The 21,114-nt window shown below is 40.7% G+C and overlaps 2 protein-coding genes across 3 annotated transcripts; both read left to right on the forward strand.

The window, feature by feature from the left end:
* Positions 1–4,960: 4,960 nt before the first annotated feature.
* On the forward strand, positions 4,961–9,992 carry LOC119907535 (zinc finger protein 454-like). Of its 2 annotated transcripts, none has more exons than XM_038725302.1 (2): positions 4,961–5,370; positions 7,383–9,992. In XM_038725302.1, the coding sequence occupies exons 1-2, from the start codon at positions 5,211–5,213 to the stop codon at positions 8,303–8,305; spliced, it is 1,083 nt and encodes a 360-aa protein (XP_038581230.1). In that variant the 5' UTR covers positions 4,961–5,210; the 3' UTR covers positions 8,306–9,992. The 2 variants fall into 2 exon arrangements, with proteins under 2 accessions (XP_038581230.1, XP_038581232.1); XM_038725304.1 differs by having other exon boundaries at positions 7,424–9,992.
* Positions 9,993–11,322: 1,330 nt separating this feature from the next.
* LOC119907530 (gastrula zinc finger protein XlCGF57.1-like) lies at positions 11,323–19,460 on the forward strand. The gene is made up of 2 exons (XM_038725298.1): positions 11,323–11,832; positions 16,820–19,460. Exons 1-2 carry the CDS (start codon positions 11,640–11,642, stop codon positions 18,019–18,021), a joined length of 1,395 nt encoding a protein of 464 aa, XP_038581226.1. The 5' UTR covers positions 11,323–11,639; the 3' UTR covers positions 18,022–19,460.
* The last annotated feature ends 1,654 nt before the right edge of the window (positions 19,461–21,114 follow it).

A 21,114-nucleotide genomic window follows, 5' to 3' on the forward strand; every position in this document is an offset into this window, starting at 1 on the left:
CGTAGAATGTCAGGGGTATATAAAAGAAGATTGATACCAGTGTTATAGAGACGGTAGCAGTTTCCAATAAGGAAAAAAGCAGACATGTGTGTTGACCGTTTTCAAGCAGAAGATCAGAGAGAATGGGGGCTGAGAGGCGCAGGAGAACAGAGTTGATGGCAGTTAATCAGTGGAAGCTGGAAAGGAGTTTGGAAAAATGATAATCCCATTTATCTGTTTTTTTTTTACAACAAAAGAGTTGAATGATGCAATTATGTCTGGGGCAAATACTACCCTGGGGGGAGAGAGGCTGTCTTATTAGTTGTTTAAACATCTGGATGACAGTGCACTTGATGAAATCTTAGCTTTGTTTAATACTGTGTGGGCTGAGGGCTATTTGCCTAAGGAATGGAAACAGGCAGTTGTGGTCTATCTTGAAGCCAGGCAAAGAGGCATCTGACCCTAGTTCAGAGCAGTGCTTTGTAAAGTCATGGAGAGGATGGTAACCAACAGACTGGTGTGTTTTATGGAAACCAGAGGACTCTCTGCGGATGTCCAGGATGGCTTTAGGAAAGGGAAGGTCGACAATGGAATCAGTGTCAGTTTTACATCAGGACATCAAAAGGGCATTCAGCAATAACGAAATAGTAATGAGTGTATTCCTGGATATTGAGAAGGCATTTGATTCTTTGTGGAAGGAGGGATTAATGATTAAAATTCTTAACTTGGGAGTTAGGGGACGAATTTTTAATTGGATTAAGGATTTTTTAAAGGAAAAAAACAATACAAGTAAGGTTTGGTAATTGTCAGGATTTGTAGTGTGGAGAAGGTCGGTGGACCCAAATGCAGGACACAGAACAAGCAAGTGCAGTTCAAAGAAGGTTTAATTCCAACAAACAAAAGGTGAGCACACTTACTGGCAGAGTGGCTGATAAACAGAGTCCAAAAAAACAAGGTAATCCAAAATCCACAGAAACAGGGTGACAAGACGAGCTCAACAGGACAACACACTGCACCATGGGACAGAGCGTAAACACGCTACAATGACCAGACACAGACTGAGGAAACAAGCAAGTATATATACACACAGATGGGTTAACGAGCTGGGAGGGGGATCCACAGGTGAAAGACACGAGGGACTAATCAAGCACACCGACAGGTAGAGTGACAGCAGGGGACAACAGACAGACACTGACAGACGCAAAACACAAGACCATACAAGACCATACACTAACTGAACACGGGCCATCTCAAAATAAGACGTAACAGATCACAATGATAAAAATAAACTGACTCAGACACAAGCAGACAGATCATAACACCAACAAGGAACACAGACTGAAGCTAAGATAAAAACAGAACTCAGAGCAGAGGGATGTTTCACACAACCTAGATAGCGGATTAAGCCGGGATTTTTCAGATATCCTGGCTGAATTAAGCCGTGACTCGGTTTCACAAAAGCAGTAGCACATAAATTACCATGGCGATTTATTCTGTGCAGCTAGCCTGCTCCAGACCAGGCTAACAGCTGGGCTTAGTTAATCCTGGTCCCTTATCTGTTCAGTCAGCGGTCACGCCGATCAGAGTGGGTTTTTTTCCAGTTATTCCATGTTCTTATATATTTGTTTTGCATATTTTTCATTAGCCTGTATTAAAATAGCAGATTGTGTTTATAAGGTTTCATAATTGGAGAAGACGCGTGCACCATACTTTGCACAAAACGAGCATCAGCGAGTCGGTTTACGTGGAATGAAAGTACATGTACAGAAAAATGATAAATAACATAAAAGGTAACTCAGGCACAGTAATAAGAAAGTGTGGCAGCCTATACTGTGAATGTGTGAGAACCTAAAAATATCACTGCTCTTAACTGAAACTCATAGTCATAATTGTGATGTTATATAGTTAAAAATGAGCACTGGACGTTATATGTCACTCAAGACATTTATGGCACACACATGATATATATATATATATATATATATATAGGCCTAAATAATTTTCATTAGGTTTCATAATTGAATAAAACTCCCAAATTACAGTCCCACTTCAGTAAAGAGACTATATTGTTCCCTGTTTCTTCATGAAACAACAGGGAGGGGACACCACAATGTTTCTTTGCCTTTTTTTGTCTCCCTGGGATCACTCGTCTGCTGGGAGCTCGGGAGAGAAAACAATGATTAATACATCGTTCTACAGTCATGCTACAGCGTGCTTTGCAATGATCACCTCTCTTTGTAGTTGCTGGATTTGGCTTCTTTTTATCTCCATAACTAGGTCCAAGTCCTGTTTTTCATTTTGTTAGTTTTTTCCAGGTGTGTGCAGTTCAGACATCTGACAGTTTGTAAAACACATTAATTAGCACAGCAGGAACTGTTCACCTGTGGGTGTCCTCATACTTAAACTACATTGCCAGACTGGCTGTCAGACTGTAGGTCTACAGCCTCAGGGTTAAAAATATCATACAGTATTTTCTATGAGCACCACATCACTGACTTATTATCTATTATCCATACTGACTTAACAAGTACAACATTTTGGTGCAGAATATTTTCCAGAAGTCAGAAAATTAAGTGTTTAATGCTCAAAAACATCTGGGGGAAGACTCCCCACTCATCTCAGCATTGAATCGTCACACCCCTAATCTGAGCTCTTAAGTCCCCAACACTTTTCAACACAAAGTTACTTTTTCTATCTACCTATCTGTATATCTGTATACAGGAGCAGTGATACTTTTAGCTACTTACTTATTAAGTCGGTCTATTCTCTGCCGTGCTTTTTCTCGCTGTTTTAATACTGTGGTCGTGTTTCTTTCTTTACTTGTTTTTAAAATTATGTGCATTTTTTCATCATAAACCTTCTTTACACACAGTGAGTAACAGCGAATAAAATACGCTGTACACGTCTTTAATGGGTTTCAGCATCAATGAATCTGTGATCGACCGTGTGGTCTCTTGAAGAAAGCTGTTGACGCCCATTTATCAGAATTACTGACACCTGGCTTGACATAGTCGCACCTTCTGAGCCTGGTTTGGCCTTTGTGAAACTGATAAACCCAGGATGCACTGTTCACACTAGGTCAAGCCTAGCTTTATGTCATATCCTGGATTTCTAAATTCTGCTTTTGTGAAACAGGCCTCTGGGCAAAACAACACAGAAGTTCACAGACCGGAAATAAACACTAAGACACAGGACTGGGAACTAAGACAAGAGACAAGACAGATACTAAGTAGCTTAAAGATGCGGATGAATAAAATAATAAAGGCTACACAGAGACTAAAGCAGAATGAAAAAAAAAACAGATTAATGAAACCATCAGAGGACATAAATGACAAACAGAAACAACAACATAGATAAAAGATACCTAACTGATAAATGAATAAACTCTGAGAACTAAACGGAACAGATGACAGGACTAACATCCAGATACAAAACCCTAAACACAGCGCTCAGGACAGGATCGTGACAGTAATGTCTGTTCAAAGACTGTTGAAATAGAGACTGAAACCCACCGAGGAAGTGTTACCTGTCCAGTTTTATTTAATATAATGAGTATCTTTGACAAAACAGAGAGAGGATTTGGGTTGTCTCTATTTGCAGATGACGGGGCCATCTGGAAATGTTTGTTTTAAAACAGGTTCAAAGAGTATTATTGTCTATAGAGAAAGACGTGGGGCTTCATTTCTGCATCTAAGACTAAATATGTTGTATTTGGTTTTAAAAGAAAGTTACCTAATATAGGGCTGTATATGTATGGGTGGGCGGCGCGGTGGTGCAGCGGTTAGCACTGTCGCCTCACAGCAAGAAGGTCGTGTCTGTGTGGAGTTTGCATGTTGTCCACGTATCTGCGTGGGTTCTCTCCGGGTGCTCTGGCTTCCTCCCACTCTCCGAAGACATGCAGGCTAGGTTAATTGGTGTTTCCAAAAAAATTGTCCTTAGGTTTGAGTGGTTGTTTGTCTATGTGTGGACCCTGCAATGGACTGGCGACCTGTCCAGGGTGCCCAATGTCAGCTGGGATTGGCTCCAGCTCCTGTAGGCAGGATAAGCGGGCGACGATGGATGGATATCTATGGGTCTCTACTGGAGAAGGTAACGTTTTTTTATTTTTGGGTGTATGACTGTATGGCTGACAAGTTCTGAGAAAGTCCTGTGAAAAAGTTCTGAATGTTATGAGAAGTCTGGCTGGGTGTGAGTTGGGGGGGGGTCTTGATCAGATCTGCTCTTGATTATGGGAGTTTTGTGTATGGATCTGCTTCTAAAACTGTCCTGGCTAAGGCTTTGAGGATCTGCTGTGGGGCCCTCAGGACTTCCCCGGTCCCTGCGCTGCTCGTTGAAATGGGAGAAATGCCCTTGTGGTTATGGCGCATTAAGTTAGGGTTCCAGTAAAACTTAGGGGGTGTAATCATACCTTCTCAGCAAGATGTCTGTTACAAGAGACTGCTGGTGATAAAAAGAATATTTTTTTGTCACTGTAAATCAGTGGGCAAGGAAGCTGGGCTTGGAACAGGGAGGTATTGTAGAGCACACAAGACGGCTGCCTATGCCTTATTGGGTGATGCCTGAATTGAGGAAAGCGACCCCAAGTATAGTGGAATATCTTAATTCAATCAGTGAGGGCACTTTAATTGTTTTTACAGATGGATCTAGAGATCCAGTTAGCGGGAGAGCCGAGTTTGTATGTGGTATGTGAATGAATTTCTTCATTCATTCATTCATTCGTTCATTCATTGAGGCTTTTTTTGTTGCATCTTTGTTTGGACACAGTGAGAAACACAAAATGATCTCCAAGGCACTTCTGCAGTTTCTACATGATACAGGATTGTATTTGAGAATTTAGATCTAACTCTGACCTGTGGCGGGCAGTAATACGCTAAACAGCGTCTACTCTGCCGAAATAGGAGGAGAAGAAGAAGAAGAAGTTGTACACCTTATTTTGAAGGTTAGTAACCGGAAACACTTGTCTTCACTGTTACGGCTGACTTTGTAAACAAAGATGGCGTCCAGCAGAAGCAGCTTCGTTCCGTGAGCGACGTTTCTTCTCTTTAAAACTTTCACTGGATGAAACATCAGCTTCACGGTATCATATAAACACAAAATATAGTTAGCTTAGCTTCTTAGCTTCAGATAAACGGACAAGGACGCCGCACAACTACCTGTGAGACTGACTGATCGAGACCAACGTGTGTTTTCACTGGGTTCATCCGGAGAAAAGGTGATTTTATTGTGTGAAAATGTCGAAAAAAGTCCTAACGCTGAGAGCTTTTGTCAACCAGCGACTATGTGCGGCTGCAGAGGAGATATTTGGGCTGTTTGAAAGGACGATATCAGAGTACGAGGAGGAGATTGATCGGCAGCGCAGTTTGCTGCAGGACGCGCAGAAAGATGAAGCTGGTGGGTAAAGTCATCCACATCTGCTCAGTTTCTCCTTATAATATAACATTCCTCCTATTAACAACATCCTTTGATTAAATTTTTTTTGTCATTATTACTAGATTTGAACAATAAACCCCTCCTGTAATAACACATCCATCTTGTTATATCACAAAACATTGTCGTCTTTTAACAAAATCAACTCATCAAAACAAACCCCTTCCTGATGACATGTCAAGTTACCATATTGTTATAATAGCAAACTGCAAGCTGTAGTCCAATGCAGGGTGCAAACTTGACCACCGTTGACCGGCCACTCATCACTCATTACCATCGCTGTTTTTCGACTAGAGAATGAAAGAAATCTTCCAGCCACTATTATTGTACTTATTTTACCAGCATTTAGCTGGTGGCTTTTGCTAATTTTGCGCCCTGATCATATGGCATAATTAATGATAAATACCGGATGATCTGGACACCAGGCAGGGTGTTTGTTTAAAAATATATTCAATAATAATAATGCTTTTGTTTTGATTGTGCACCTTTGTGTAATCTCATTGTGTCTGGATTTGTAAATGACCGGGCTATGACTAAGTGCTGGTCTGTGCAGTGTTGACATGTCGGGCAGAGGTGTTTGAGTATCTAACCATAATGGAAATATTAATATAACAATAATAAGCTTTATTTATAGAGCACTTTTCAAAAAACAAAGTTTCAAAGTGCTGTAACAAGCGCAAAGACAATAAAACTCAGATAAAAGCAAGAAAACATCTAAGAAACTAAAATACATGTTAAAAGTAAAGACAAAATATAAAATCATGTAACATCAGGAAAGGCTCTAAGAAGTTAAAGAGTTCTCTGACTCCGCCGCCCTGATTTCCTCCGGCAGGCTCAGGGCCCCTGAGACTCTGGAAGGGACAAAAGAGGATCTCAAGGTACCTTCTGGTGCGTATGGGAGATATAACAAGGAGAGAGGCCATGAAGTGCTTTAAAAGTAATCAATAAAATGTTAAAGTCTATATTAAAATATACTGGGAGTCAGTGTAATGAAGCTAAAACTGCGGTGATGTGATATATTGGGATGTCATATTTCTTTGCTCTGGTCTAAATCCACCACCACGTCCTCACAGCGAGAGCCACATGCACAAGGCCAGATACAGTAACAGGCTTTAGGGATGTGCTTAAATGTGCATTCAGTTCAGTGCCCCACCCTAAGACCTGCCTCCTCCTTCCTGACCACATATTGTACTTCACAAGGCTTTACAAATGAAATCTGCACTTGCAGCTGTGGATGGCACTCTGTGTCATTACTACTACTCTTATGTGTACATCCGACACTCATAAGTGTATTTTACTATATAAAAATCCTATTAAAAAGAAGAATAAATTCAGCTTGGGATCAGCTTAGAGCTTGAATGTATCTAAAAATCACTTAGTTGTCGACTAATAAATTAATCGCCATCAATTTGGATAATGTTTTGAGTAATATTTTTAGGAGAGGAGGTTCATCCTCGGACTCAGCTGACAACATTGCTGCTGGCTTTAATGTTACTCTACTGCTGACAAACTTTGCACAAAGTTTATAATGTGTACGAGAGCCATGGATGAAGAAAATATGTTAATATTAATTATTCATTTAGCTGACGCTTTTATTGAAAGTGACTTACAATTGCTATACATGTCAGAGGTCGCACGCCTCTGGAGCAACTAGGGGTTAAGTGTCTTGCTCAGGGACACATTGGTGGACATGTCACAGGGGGAATCAAACCCAGGCCTCCGGCACCAAAGGCATGTGTCTTATCCAGTACGCCATCCCCACCCCATGTTTATGAGATGTAACATGCTTAACAATGGCAGACCACAGGCTCACAATGAAAAGGCTTCACAGTTATACCTGCTCACTGTCCCACGACCATCTGGACGCTGAAAATGTTTCACAACTCCAGTTTGTCAGTTGAAGGCTTGCTGCTGTTAAAATTTTCAAATAATGTAATTTACATTTTGCCTTTACATTATGTGTTTTTGTTTTTAAGTGTTTCCTGCAAATGTCAAGAAGTCTACGGTGATTAAACAGGTTCCCCCTGAGCAGCAGCAGCACTGGAGCCCCAGGCTGGACCAGGAGGACCCACCAGAGCCGCCACACGTTAAAGAGGAACAGGAGGATCTCTGGACCAGTCAGGAGGGAGAGCAGCTTCCAGAGCTGGAGGAGGCTGATCTCACCAAGTTCCCATTCACTCTTGTCCCCATGAAGAGTGAAGAAGATGATGAAGAGAAACCTCAGTCCTCACAGCTTCATCAAACTGAAGAGAACAGAGATGCAGAGCATTTGAAAACAGAAACTGATGGAGAGGACTGTGGAGGACCAGAACCAGCCAGGAACTTTAATCCAGGTGGACATTTACAGCCAGATAATAAGACTTCACTCTCCTCTGAGACTGAAGACCGTAGTGATGTCCTGAAGCAGAGAAAGGAACGTCAGCCAGGTTTACATACTCTGAAAAACAATGAAGCAGGATGTGATGCTACCAAACAGTGTTTTAGCTGCTCAGAGTGTGGTAAAAGGTTCGACAGCAAGGACCATCTGCAGATCCACATGAAATGTCATACCGGAGAGAAAACATTTACTTGCCCATTTTGTGGTAAAAAATTTACAAAAAGCTCAAATTTGACCACACACTTAAGAGTTCATACGGGAGAGAAGCCGTTCACCTGCTCCGTGTGCAACACAAGTTTTAGTCTGCGTTGCACGTTGGTGAATCACATGAGAGTCCACACCGGGGAGAAACCCTTTAGCTGCTCCGTTTGTAGTAAAAGATTTTCCAAAAAGGCCAATTTGACCACACACATGGCCCTCCACACTGAGGAGAAGCCGTTCAAATGCAGTATGTGTGACAAAAGATTTACATGGCATTCGCAGGTCAAAAATCACAAGTGTGTTGTTGACAGCAGCAGGTGAAGACGGAGAGCTGCTAGTTGAGCTTCATCGATCAGCAGTAACCAAAAACTGTAGTCACATCACAAGAGGATGTATATCTTTATAGGTATTTGGTAGTAGACGTTTTAACTACTTTAAATGAGTGAGATAAAGAGGAAGAGCGTTTCACTGAAGCCAATGCAATACGCATCTTGATGCATATCCAGCAATCTGAGACATTAAAGGGGGGATATCAGCGGTCACTAGCAGTGCAGTTTTAAGATTGCAACCGGGCGTGTGCACGTACGCGTGCTTGAACCATGGGCTTAAACCAGGGGTTCTTAACCTTTCTGGCAGTCCGACCCCTTTTTGAAGTAGAAAATATTCGTGCCTGACGTCATTTGCGTTCTTTTCCATTTTCCAATCTAATGAATGGAGAGACGGGCCCTCAGTTGTGCTGACGGAAGTTTACAGGTGCTTGGATTGTCCAGCGACATCCTAAAATAATCCTTAAACCATCGTTAAGACGAAGCCCCTGGACCAGCTGGTGGTCCTACCAGCGGCGTCTCCTCTTTCTGAGGGTCTCATGTGCCCACACGGATCTCCGTTTCCCCGTCTCCTGCGTCTTTGTACACCTCACACACTCAAACATTGCCAGAGCAGACGCCCTCTGTTTGTCTGTTTATTTTAAAGCTGATGTTTTTAGCAACAAAAGACTCCTGTGACTTGTGATCAAGTTTCTACTAATATGACAGTTCAGTACTTAGAAGCAACAACATGCCGGCTGTGACTTTTCCCCAGACATGTTCAGGCAAAATGAAGTGAAGCTAGATCAATATTGAAATATCAGATCCATAAATTAGGTTTACTGTGGATTACTGTGGTGCTGAATGACTTGCAGTGAATGATAAACATAAAAAGTTTTAGCGTAGTGAGTGGAATTCTATGATATTTTATGATTTACTATTTAGTTGTTACCTACAGTAATATTGTAACTTATCTCCATGGTGCAAATGCTTTTATTTTAGTAATGCATAATTAACAACAAGGATTTATTAACTTACACACAGCTGCTGCAACAGGCTGCTAGAACAATTTGGATGCAGTTAGTCGTTAAAATCATTAAAAAGCTTTATTTGGCAGTCAGTGTTTTGAAAAAATACTTTTTATTGCACTTTACACATTTCTAAATACATTTAAAAAGCACAAGGTGCTTTGTCTCTTTACATTATGCAGACCAACATTCAGTTGCCAGTTCATTTTAAATTTATATTATTTCTCTGGTTCTGGTTTGACTGGGGGGGGTTAGGGAGGGAGCGACACCATGTGCTGTTCCACAACAGGTTCAGCAGGAAAAGCTTCCAGAGAGACGAGATGACTCTGTTTTTATTGTCGTTTGTTTCTGGCTGTGGTTTTCCGGAAAACCTTGTTTTGACACCTTAGAACCAACCTGAAACCTGAAACCTGCACACACCCAGTCTCAGGCAGCTGCTTCAGAGTTGACTTTTACTTTGACACCACTGCAGGACGTGCACAGTTTTTACCACCAAGAGCTCATCACATTGTAAAGGTTGTTACTGTTGGTTAAATTCACTGTTCACATCCATTGGATCGTAACTTATTAGATTTATACTTACTGTGTTTTGTTTTGACCACTGTTGTAAATTTAACTCTATGAATGAACTGGTAGCTGTTGTGCGAAGTGCTGAATAAATCAAATGTACTGTTACAATCTGTGTCTCTGGGCTTTCAGAAAACTAGAACTAAACACTTGAAGAGCCAAACGGCTGATTTGAGACAAACTCAATGCACAAAACAATTGTTGACTCTTCAGCTTCTCAGTCAGTTCATCAGACGGTTGAAGAAAGAAAAATATCAACACTATTTATTCTTACTGTAACACAAATACTGTTACAGATTAAACTATCCAACAGTGTCTGTTTTGTTTATAATGTGTGTATATGTGTTCTCTGTACTGTAGCCTGTGTTTGATTTTATTACTGTATTATTGTGTTATTGTATGAGTAAGCATTGTACAATCCAGAGTCAAATTCCTCATATGTATAAACATACCTGGAAATAAAGCTGATTCTGATTCTGATAAAGTTGTTTAATGTAATTTAACCTCAATGAATTACAGCATCAAAGCGCTGCTTACATGTTAAAAGGTATCAGTAACAATAAAGCAATAACGTAAAAAACATGCACAGCTCCCCAACAAATATTTTACTGTACATTTTCTGCTATTATGTTTGTGTACTGTTTACTATTACTTTCCACATTTACTGAAGGAAAGGATCTGTGTGTTTCTGCCATTATTAATCTTGACAAAGGTTCGGTGACTTTTATTTTGAAGATCTGGTACCAAGTGCTTGTGATTTTGTTGGCAGTGCAGAGACGAGCGAGAGCAATTATTTGTTCATCACTACAGTTTACAGACGAGTCATTCAGACAGCAGACCAGACATTATGATAGAGGTACAGCAAACGTTACAGAGTTCAAATGAAGGGTCTTACAGTAAGATTTTTATGGCTACCGGCACATAATGGGATGAAACGTAATTAAATGGCAGATAAAGTAGCAAAGGAGGCCACAGAAAGTGAGAACATTGATGTGGTTTTCAGCTTCAGTAAGACAGAAATCAAGAGCATTATTAAATAGAGGATGAAGGAAATAACGATGGTTTTTGAGGGAAAGTGAGGAGAAACGAGATGTGCATGCGGGAACAGGAGAGACAATATATCAAGACAACAGTCTATTATTCAAAATTGGAAAACATAATTCAGGCTCATTTGACTTCTGTGGGCAGAAAGAAACAGCGTGTTGTGTTACACAGTCAGAAATATATGAGGAAGAAAGAAGGCAGCTGCTTCCAAACCTCAGAAAGATAAAAACAAACTTCCATTTAATACATATTCTGCAAAATATCTGAAGAGATAATGATATCGAATCCTGTTTCAGTTTCTAATATATGATAGATGATAGTAAAATGTAAGGACGAGTCGTTGTGATACACACGCCGGTACAGTAGGTGGCGGTAAAACCACAACACCATCAAAGAAGAAGAAGCCGTGGTACCGGAAGCACTATTACTTACTGTGGCTAACATGCTAATATAGCTCGTTTTCTCTTTATACATCCATGGTTAACGCAATACTTGGATAAGATCCAACCGGTGTGAACCAGCAGAGCCTGTATGTATGGATAAACGTGGAGTGTGTGCGAACATTTCGGGATGTTTCACCTTTCATCTCCTGTTAGCCACGAATGCTAACTGAAGTTAGCTTAGCTTGCTAGCTGGAAATAGACGGAACTCGGCCACACAGCGCTGGTTGGAGGAACTCTGAGTCCAAACTGTGTTTTTCATTTGTTTAAAATGTCTAAAGTCCAGATGCTGAGAGGTTTTATCAACCAGCGACTAACTGCGGCTGCTGAAGAGATATTTGGGCTGTTTGAAAGAACGATATCAGAGTACGAGGAGGAACTCTGTCGTTCCAAAGAGGAGAACCAGAGACACAGGAAACTACTGGACGCTGTTTTCCAGCCTGAAGTCCGGTTACACAGAGCAGGTTTGTCCTCTTTACTGCTTATTCTCACTGCAGACTGCTGCTACTCTAAAAGAGATCTAGGTCTTAATTATCATATGGACAACAACAGCGAAGCAGTCAGTGGCGATGAAGCTCTTCACATCACACTCCTGTACACAAAACAAGCACAAAGAAAAAACACAAACTACTCCTGTACACGCACCCTAAACAAGATTAGTAGAGAATATTGTAGTTAGGCAGGTGGAAACAATATGAGCAGCTACTGAGTTACAAAAATGATGAATAAATACTTATAAATAGTATAGGATACATTTAGATGTCAGGGTCACTGGGTTCTTGCACAGGGGTTGATCCTGATACTGTGTCTGGAGTCAGCTGTTCATCAGAGGGATGGCTTGTGGGTAGAAACTGTTCCTGTGTCTGGTTGTTTTGGTGTACGGTGCTCTGCCAGAAGGGAGAGGCTGAAACAGGTTGAATCCGGGGGGATGTGGATCTGCAGAACTCCGGCTCCTCCTAAAGTCCACTGTTACCTCCACAGTTTTGAGAGAGTTAAGGTCCAAGTTGTTCTGGCCGCACCAGATCAACCTCTTGTCTGCCTGCATTGTGGTTACTGCTTACGCTTAACAGTGCTGATTATAAAGTCTCACGGCTGCAGGAAGAAAAGATCTTCTGAATCTCTCCTTCACACAGCGTGGGTGTATCAGCCTGCCACTGAAGGAGCTGCTCCGTGATGTTAGTGTCTCATAAAGATGGTGGGACGAGGTCTCTAACGTGGATGAGAACTTAGCTCTCACCCTCCTCTCTCCCACCATCTCTACTGGCTCGAGCGAGCATCCCAGGACAGACTGTTCTGTCTCTCCATGTCTGCCGTTGTGATGCTGCTACTCCAGCAGACCACACCAAAGAAGATGGCTGACGCCACCACAGAGTCATAAAATGTCCTCAGGACTGCACCCTGCACTCTAAAAGACCTTAGTCTCTTGAGCAGGAACAGTCTCTTCTGGCCCTTCTTGTAGAGGGTGTTAACAATGTCCGTGCAGTCCAGTTTATTGTTTACCTGGAAACCAAGATACCTGTTGGAGTCCACAGTCTCAAAGTCGATGCCGATACTAAAGTGAAAAAGAGATGATTAATAAGCAGAAATTTTGATTTTGAAAATGATTTGGACAGTAGAACCTTTTCTGTATGAACTACAGTTAGAAATGGCCGATATTGAAACTATATTATTATTATTAACTATATATTTTCTCTCTCTTCCTCCACTTTGCAAACATTAGCATCATAATCACGTTCAAAGAATTTGCATCGATGCATTTTAGTAATCGATTTAATCGACCTTTTCCTGAATGGATTATGATTAAAAAAAGTCTTTTGATTACAGTCTCAACAACTGAACATGCAAACATTTGCACATCAATAAATATTTGCTGCTGGAATCTGTAATGCAGAGACAGCAAAAATAAGAATGTGTACACGTAATCTGCCGTAATAACTGGCCTACTTTTAATGTGCTATATTCACATCTAGTTTATCTCTTTACCAACACTTTTTAAAATTCTATCCAAAGCTATGAGAAATCATTTTTCAACTTCCTGGCTCATGAGGTTTTCCGACTTGTTAGCTGGAACGCCGTCAGCTCGGGTGTGACGTCATTCCCAGCGCCGACCTCCAACTCCTGAGGTAAATGGAACGCAGCGTAACATCAACAGAACAAAAGGTTTCAACATCTGTGTCATATATGCTGGGGACACGCCCCCATCACTTTTTGAAAGCGTTTGTTAAAAATGCTTTGCCCATTTGCCCATATCTATTTATTTATTTGAGTAAGATAATACAAGCTACTGATTATAAAATTACCCCAAAACGTGCTTGCGTCACGTCAGTCAGTAACTTTAACACCTTCTTCACAGTTTTTCTTTGGCTAAATTTCCTGTTCTCTCCCTTTGAAGATGACAAAAGAGGAGGGAAGATTAAATCCTGTCTGCATGTGTGTTGCCTCAGCAGGGATGATATTACATGAGAAATGTTGATCTACGGGAGAAACAGATCTGAAAGCAGCACAGAATGAGAGCCTTACTGCATTTTAAATTTACTCCTACCACCAGATTTGGTGTTTCCCTTTACAAAAACATTTCCACCATAAATGCAGGAAAGGCAGAAATTGGTGCAGAAAATGTACAAGAATGCAGGAAATGAAGTGTTTAATGCTCTAAATCTTCTGGGGGAGGACACCCAGACCTCACCACCTCAAATATTTTTTAGCATTGAGGATTTCTAGAAAATAGTGTTAAAATAAAATCATGTCGTTCTTGTGACCAATATGGTGCATCGCCACATCTCGTGAACTAACTGTATCATCACACCCCTAATCTGAGCCCTTATGTCCCTACTGCTTTTCAACACAAAGTATCCTTCTCACCTTTTTTACCCTTGACCAGTTTGCACGCCTGTGTTACCTTCAGTAGGTCCCTTGTCAAAGCCTCGATTTCTCCCAGTTGGAGAGCTAATTTAGGCAACCGTTTCACAGTTTGGATCACCTGAAAATCACCAAAGATGACGATGCACATTGCCACGCTAAGAAATGAGTGTCTGTCCAACGCGATGGTTACTGTAAGAGGAGTTAGGGACCGTCTCAAAAGTGCTAAACAATCCATTTCAATGAAATAAATCAGTACTTTTTTGATATGTATTTGTAATTGCCCTCGGTGGGTTAAGCAAGATGCAGAGAGTCTCGACTGATGTCTTTAAGGTTTCTTTATTTCTTTCTCCATATCCGTAGTGCACCGTGAAAATATATAAACATAAGTACTTTTATACACGTTACATTTAGCTAAAATCAACCATGCTATAACAATAACCCTAAATAAATACACAATCAGATAACGTCACTTTATCCCAAGAACCATATACTCTACACAATAACCTTTAAAATCACATACTGGATTAGTACATCAAAGCTAATTGCTCTTCGTCAATACATAGCCAAACTATTTACAACAAGAAACATGAACATTTCACTCCCGCAACACCAACATACACACCTCGTTCCACTTCCCAAGGGCGTTAAACCAAACCCTGGCAATTTCCTTTGTTACTTATCATCTATAAGTTTGGCGTCTTAACTGTGTGCTCCTGTCTGCTTTCTCTTCCTTTGTTTGTGGGTTTGCGACAGCCGTAAACTGGTAAGTACGGGGTTTATCTACACTTTGCAGGGGGTTAGTTTAGCCTTGTGACAGAAACTATACTGCCCACTGGTGGACACCACTGGTACCTGCGTGGAGTGATGTGTTCATGTCTACACCATAATCCTAATAAAAACAAATACAAAAAAATACATTCACAATCATTGAAATCAAGACCTTTTAAATGACTCCAAGCAGACAGTTACAGTATTAATGTACTATTAACGTATAAGTAGGGCTGGGCAATACAAACAAACAATAATGATAATTATCGCAATATAATTTTCCTCAATAACAGTATAACAAATGTTCAATATATCGTCAATAAATGTTGGATTTAATTAATTTGAATCACAAACAAATTAGCACTTATTCAATTAGGTTATTTATTTTGTTGAGGAAAAGGGACTGAAAAAAAGATTTCCTAATTATAATTGTTGAAAAAGATTTTATCAGAATCATTTTCATTATTGTACCTTAGATTTGTAAAGTGACCCACTTGTTTGGCATCAAGTGTTTGTCATAAAGCAACCAATATTAACCATTTGGTTTCTTCAACTTAGGAACTCACTCAGGAACAAAAATCAGCCTTTAAACTTGAAAGAAATAATAATTTGTATTTATAAAATATAGGAAATGTTTTTAATGTGCTTGGTGGTGGTAATGGTACAGTGGATAAGACTATGACTTTGGTGTGAGAGACCCGGGTTCAATCCCCCACTGTGACCCATCCACCATTGTGTCCCTGAGCAAGACACTTAACCCCTCGTTGCTCCAGAGGCGTGCGACCTCTGACATGTACAGCAAGTAAGCAAGTGGATAAAAGCGTCAGCTAAAATGAAATAATGTAATCGTGATAACATTTTTGGCCATATCGCCCAGCCCTACTTAACATTAGCACTCTTCCACTGATAAACTTGGCATTAGCTAACTGTGTATGACACTACAGAAACTTTAGCATCACACATGAAATGAAAGTAGCACCCGCCACCCGCGGGGAACTTGGTGGTGGTGGGTGAACTCGTCGGGCTATCTGCCGCTTTGACGGACAGGAAAAATGCAAAATAGAAAGACAAGTGTAGTAAGGTAAGCGTATTGTGGCGATTGGCGCCTGCATCACACACACAGCCACCAGTCAGCTCAGTAACTATCTATGTAACGGCGTTTCAACCAAACTCACAAGTCCGAAAGACGCGCAGTCTGTCATGAGTTACAGCCTGGTTACAGTGTGCTGCTCACCAAATAAACATATTTCTGAAAATTTTTTAATCAACATTTTTTTTATTTTTGACTACACTAACACACATCATTACACCATTAGTTACACCAAAAATATAAATATACAATCTCAAATACATTTATCAATAACCTTTAAGCTTAACTTGTACAGATTCTAGAAATATGAAACATTTGAAGTTAGCTAGTGGCGGCACAGTGGTCCAGTGGATAGCACTGTGGTCTCACAGCAAGAAGGTCACAGGTTCAAATCCCGGTTGCCCCGGCCTTTATGTGTGGAGTTTGCAAGTTCTCCCCATGTCTGCGTTGGTTTGCTCCAGGTGCTCCAGTTTCCCCTAGTCAGTGCTATTGACTAGACACTGGTAAAGATCTGGAGTTGGTTTCGCAACATGTATGTGACCATAAAGTATCTTCTTCTTACTCCAAATTACATAACATTTGGCAAAAATACCAATGTTGGCCCAAGGAGAATATTTCTATTGCAGATTAAACTATCAAAACACTTAAGGTAGTGGTATCAGTAATTTCCTGTTAACACTTAAACCACTATTTTCCTAAAACTTGAGCATGTATTTCATTGTTCTCTACAGGTGTCCAGCAGCTGGTGGTGAGTAAAGAAGAGGTTCCCCCTGAGCAGCAGCAGTGGAGCCCCAGGCTGGACCAGGAGGACCCACCAGAGACGCCACACATTAAAGAGGAACAGGAGGAACTCAGGACCAGTCAGGAGGGAGAGCAGCTTCCAGGACTGGAGGAGGCTGATATCATCGCGTTCACATTCACTCCTGTCCCTGTGAAGAGTGAAGAAGATGATGAAGAGAAACCTCAGTCCTCACAGCTTCATCAAACTGAAGAGAACAGAGATGCAGAGCATTTGAAAACGGAAACTGATGGAGAGGACTGTGGAGGACCAGAACCAGCCAGGAACTTTAATCCAGATAGTCCTTTACAACCAGATACTCATGGCCAGACTTCACTCTGCTCTGAACCTGAGACTGATAACAGTTGTGATTGGGGGGAGACCAGGGAACCTCAGCCAGGTTTAAACCCTCTGCAAAATAATGAAGCACCTGTAAGTGATCAGGAATGTAACACTGGAGAAACATCAGTTAGCTCCTCTGAATGTGCTGCAAGATTTGGCCACAAGGAGCATCTGCAGAACCACAATGGAACCCAAACAGGAGTGAAACCATTTAGTTGCTCAGTTTGTGGTAAGAAATACCTCTGGAAGAACTCCTTAAAGAATCATATGAGACTTCATTTAGAGGGAAAACATTTCAGCTGCTCAGTCTGCAAAACAAGTTTTAGCGCCAGAAGCAATTTGTTCACACACATGCGAATCCATACTGGGGAGAAACCATTTAGTTGTTCAGTTTGTGCTAAACAATTTTCACGAAAGGAACATCTGAGACGACACTCGACTGTCCACAAAGGAGAGAAACCATTTAGTTGTTCAATTTGTGCTAAAAGATTTGCGCAAAAGGAAAATCTAACACGACACTTGACCGTTCACACAGGGGAGAAACCATTTAGTTGTTCCGTTTGTGGGAAAAAATTCACACAACATGGAACTCTGAGACGACACATGACTGTCCACACAGGAGAGAAACCATTCAGTTGTTCAGTTTGTGGTAAAAAATTCTCACTACATGGAATTCTGAGACGACACTTAACCATCCACACAGGGGAGAAACCGTTTAGTTGTTCAGTTTGTGGTAAAAGATTCGCACGAAAGCCAAATCTGAGACAACACTCTGCCATCCACGGAGGGGAGAAAACATTTAGTTGTAGTTGAATGAATATGAAATATTTTATTCTTGTGTCATGACTCATCTCGTAAATATTCTGATACATTAACTTACAATATAAACAATCCAGCATGTTGACCCACCACTATCTAACAGTACAATACCTCCACATCATCCAAACATAGACCTAAACATAAACCTCCCACAAATAACACTCCAGGGTCCCTGTTTCATAAGGCAGGTTTAACAAACCCTGAGCTCCGAGTAGATTAAACTTGAGATGTGAAACTCTGAAATATGAATGCATGCCAACGTGGAACATGATATTTATCTTAAAAACAGGAGTGAAGGAATGAATCATTGTTAACAATATTACATTTTATTCAGCGTAGCTCATTCAGCATAGACTCGAATTTCCTTAATGAACAGTAAAGTCCTGTCTTTTCTGTATGTTAACATTAGATTTTTAAAAATATTTCTTAAGCTGTAACCTGATGGGGACAAAGTGCCAGTGGCAATAACTGATAATGAAAATATGGAACGGATAAGACACCGTTTACTCATTGACCTGTGATTGTAAAGTCATTGTCCCGACCTAGTATTAATGATTTTGTTGATTTGCATATGAAACTGCACATTTTTAGACATCTTTTTAATTAATTTAATGAAATACTCTTAAAACTCATTTCTGCAAATAATATTCAAAATCTCATTTTCAAACTATATTTAGTGTCAGCTGCACCACAATCATCATGATCATCATCTCCAACATAATAACTATGCTAGGAATGTTCCTTCAGTGCGACTGATCACAACATGACTGATGATTGTTCGTTGATGAGCTTCATACAGATTAGTTTGTTTTACACAGTGATTACTGCAGTGATGTAGCCCACACTAAATGTTTCAATGCAACCTGACAGCTGCCTTAATGTCCACAGAGTGTTAAAAAGGACAGTGTTGCCTATAGTAGATGAATCCAGAGATCTGTCTCTGTCCTTACATCTGTGACAGATTGAGTGAGTAATGAACTAATATCTGAGTGGGATTTCAATGTTTCGAAAAACTTCGGCAAATGAATCGTTCCGGATGTGCTTTGATATTAACTGTATGAATGAAAGCCCAAGAAGACGTCCGTAAATGTTTTGTCCATAACTGAGAGGAGAAAAGAAACCAGAAAATATTGACTTTTAAAGGAGACCTATTATGCTTTTCCACATTTTATGAATTTCTACAATGTTACAATGTCAGATGTTCATCTTAAACATGGACTAAGCTTCAAATAATGACCGCACAGCAACTTCACAGCAACGCTCAGTCTACCTGTTCTGCCCAGCGACAACAGCAGCCTGGTAACATTCTTCAGGTCTTGGCCAATCAGAAGACAGTGAGTTTGAGAGGGAGGGGGCCTTAAAGAGACAGGTGCATCTACAGCAGAGATCACTAATAGGCGGACCGCGGTCCGGATCCGGACCACCGACCAACAGCAGATTTATTATTGAGACTTACTACCTCGTGACGGAGCGTTTCTATTTTAACCGGCACAGCTTTTCTAGCATTTACTGTACTGGTTTAGTGGCCCAGGAAACTCACACACCAATCGCGTGTGCTCCAATCGTCTCATGTGACGCTGCTCAGCCAATCAAATCTGTGCATTCCGATGTTTGCGAGTCGAGTCCGCCAGATTCACCGGAGATGTTTTGGAAACGCACACGAATTGAGGAGACGAAAGGCTGGGCTTAAAGGCTTAAAATGGCTTTTAATCAAGAATGTACAGAGTTTTACATGTACGTTCCTCCCACTGGCAGTTCAAAACCAGAATATCTCATAGATCTCCAGTCCAGCTGGCAGGACAAACTAGAGCTCACGTTTCTCACTGAACAAGAGAAAGTTGGAAAGTGGTAGCTCTGTAAGAGGGAATGAAAGAGAAGGAGGCCTTACAGCTGTTCAGTTAAGATGTGTTGAGTGTTTATATGTCATTATTTCTAAAAATTCGGCTCTTTATTTTAGTTAAATTTAGAATTATTTATTAGAGTAGTTATTATTTATCATCTCTCCAGTTTGATGTGAAAACTGACCGTGAATATTCTTGAAATATTATTTGATTTGACAGTCCGTTGTTGACTAAATACGTTATGGTATTGAATGATAATGCAAGTTGTTTTGATGTTCCGGACCTTTGCTTCGAGAAATTTTCTCTAACTGGACCTCTTAGAATTCTAAATGAATACCCCTGATCTACAGCTTGTTTCATACAGGCCTGCATGAAGAGCCAGAATAAGACAGAAAAATCTTTTTTTGAACTTTTGAATCATGCAAAGCTGCCATACAGGAGTCACAGAACTACAATATAGGGCTGGAAATGCAGTATAATAGGTCTCCTTTATTAAGCTGGAATCAGAGAATTAGCATTACTAAAACCAATTAAACCAATCAGTTATCAAAATGGTTTATTTAATAGTTGAAAACGAATTGATTAATCGTTGCATTTCTAAGTAGAAGTATGTGGTATACTTCTACTATCTTAAATGTGCACAGACAGACTTTTAGGCAAATTTATTTATTTATTACATTAGCCATGCTGGGGAAGTCCCTTAAACCTGCATTCTTGCTCAGGCCAGCTGGGGCGACTCCACTGGTTGCAAAAAGAAGTTGTGTAGTGTTGGGATCAGAAAGTATGAGAACAAAGAGCAAGAGGCCTACAAGGAACTAAAAGGCCTATAAGCGGCCTCCGGACACGAAGAACAATCCTCAGACAAAGGAAACAGGCACCAAAACCAACAACTGTCTCCATTGGCTAAACCTTGCAGATGTACAGGACATCTCACGTCACTGAGAGCATAAATAGGGTGCACCATTCTGCTCGCTGCCATCTGTTGCTAGCTCCAGGAGGAGGTCACACACTTTATCAATCTCTTATATTCTAAAATCAAAACTAACTTGCCGGTTGAGGACAGTTTTCTTTGTTCTTTGATTTTTGTCTGACAGCCCTACTTGTCGATGTTCACAATACAACAAAACTTCCCGTCTGCAGAAGAAGACAGAAGAACTGTCGTGCTCTAACTACTAAAGGGATAACTGCTGTGTCCTAAACATCCTGACGCACAACAGTAGCTACCCACAGCGAATCTGTAAGAGGC

This window comes from Micropterus salmoides, unplaced genomic scaffold (genome assembly GCF_014851395.1).
Source record: "Micropterus salmoides isolate LMB-PRFRI ecotype aquatic unplaced genomic scaffold, ASM1485139v1 Ms_hic_scaffold_17, whole genome shotgun sequence".
NCBI lineage: Eukaryota > Metazoa > Chordata > Actinopteri > Centrarchiformes > Centrarchidae > Micropterus > Micropterus salmoides.

Coding starts and splice junctions, on each gene's coding strand:
- LOC119907535 (XM_038725302.1), top strand. CDS start 5,211: ATGTCGAAAAAAGTCCTAACGCTGAGAGCTTTTGTCAACCAGCGACTA. Junction 5,371..7,382: donor CGCGCAGAAAGATGAAGCTG/GTGGGTAAAGTC, acceptor TTTGTTTTTAAG/TGTTTCCTGCAAATGTCAAG.
- LOC119907530 (XM_038725298.1), top strand. CDS start 11,640: ATGTCTAAAGTCCAGATGCTGAGAGGTTTTATCAACCAGCGACTAACT. Junction 11,833..16,819: donor AGTCCGGTTACACAGAGCAG/GTTTGTCCTCTT, acceptor TGTTCTCTACAG/GTGTCCAGCAGCTGGTGGTG.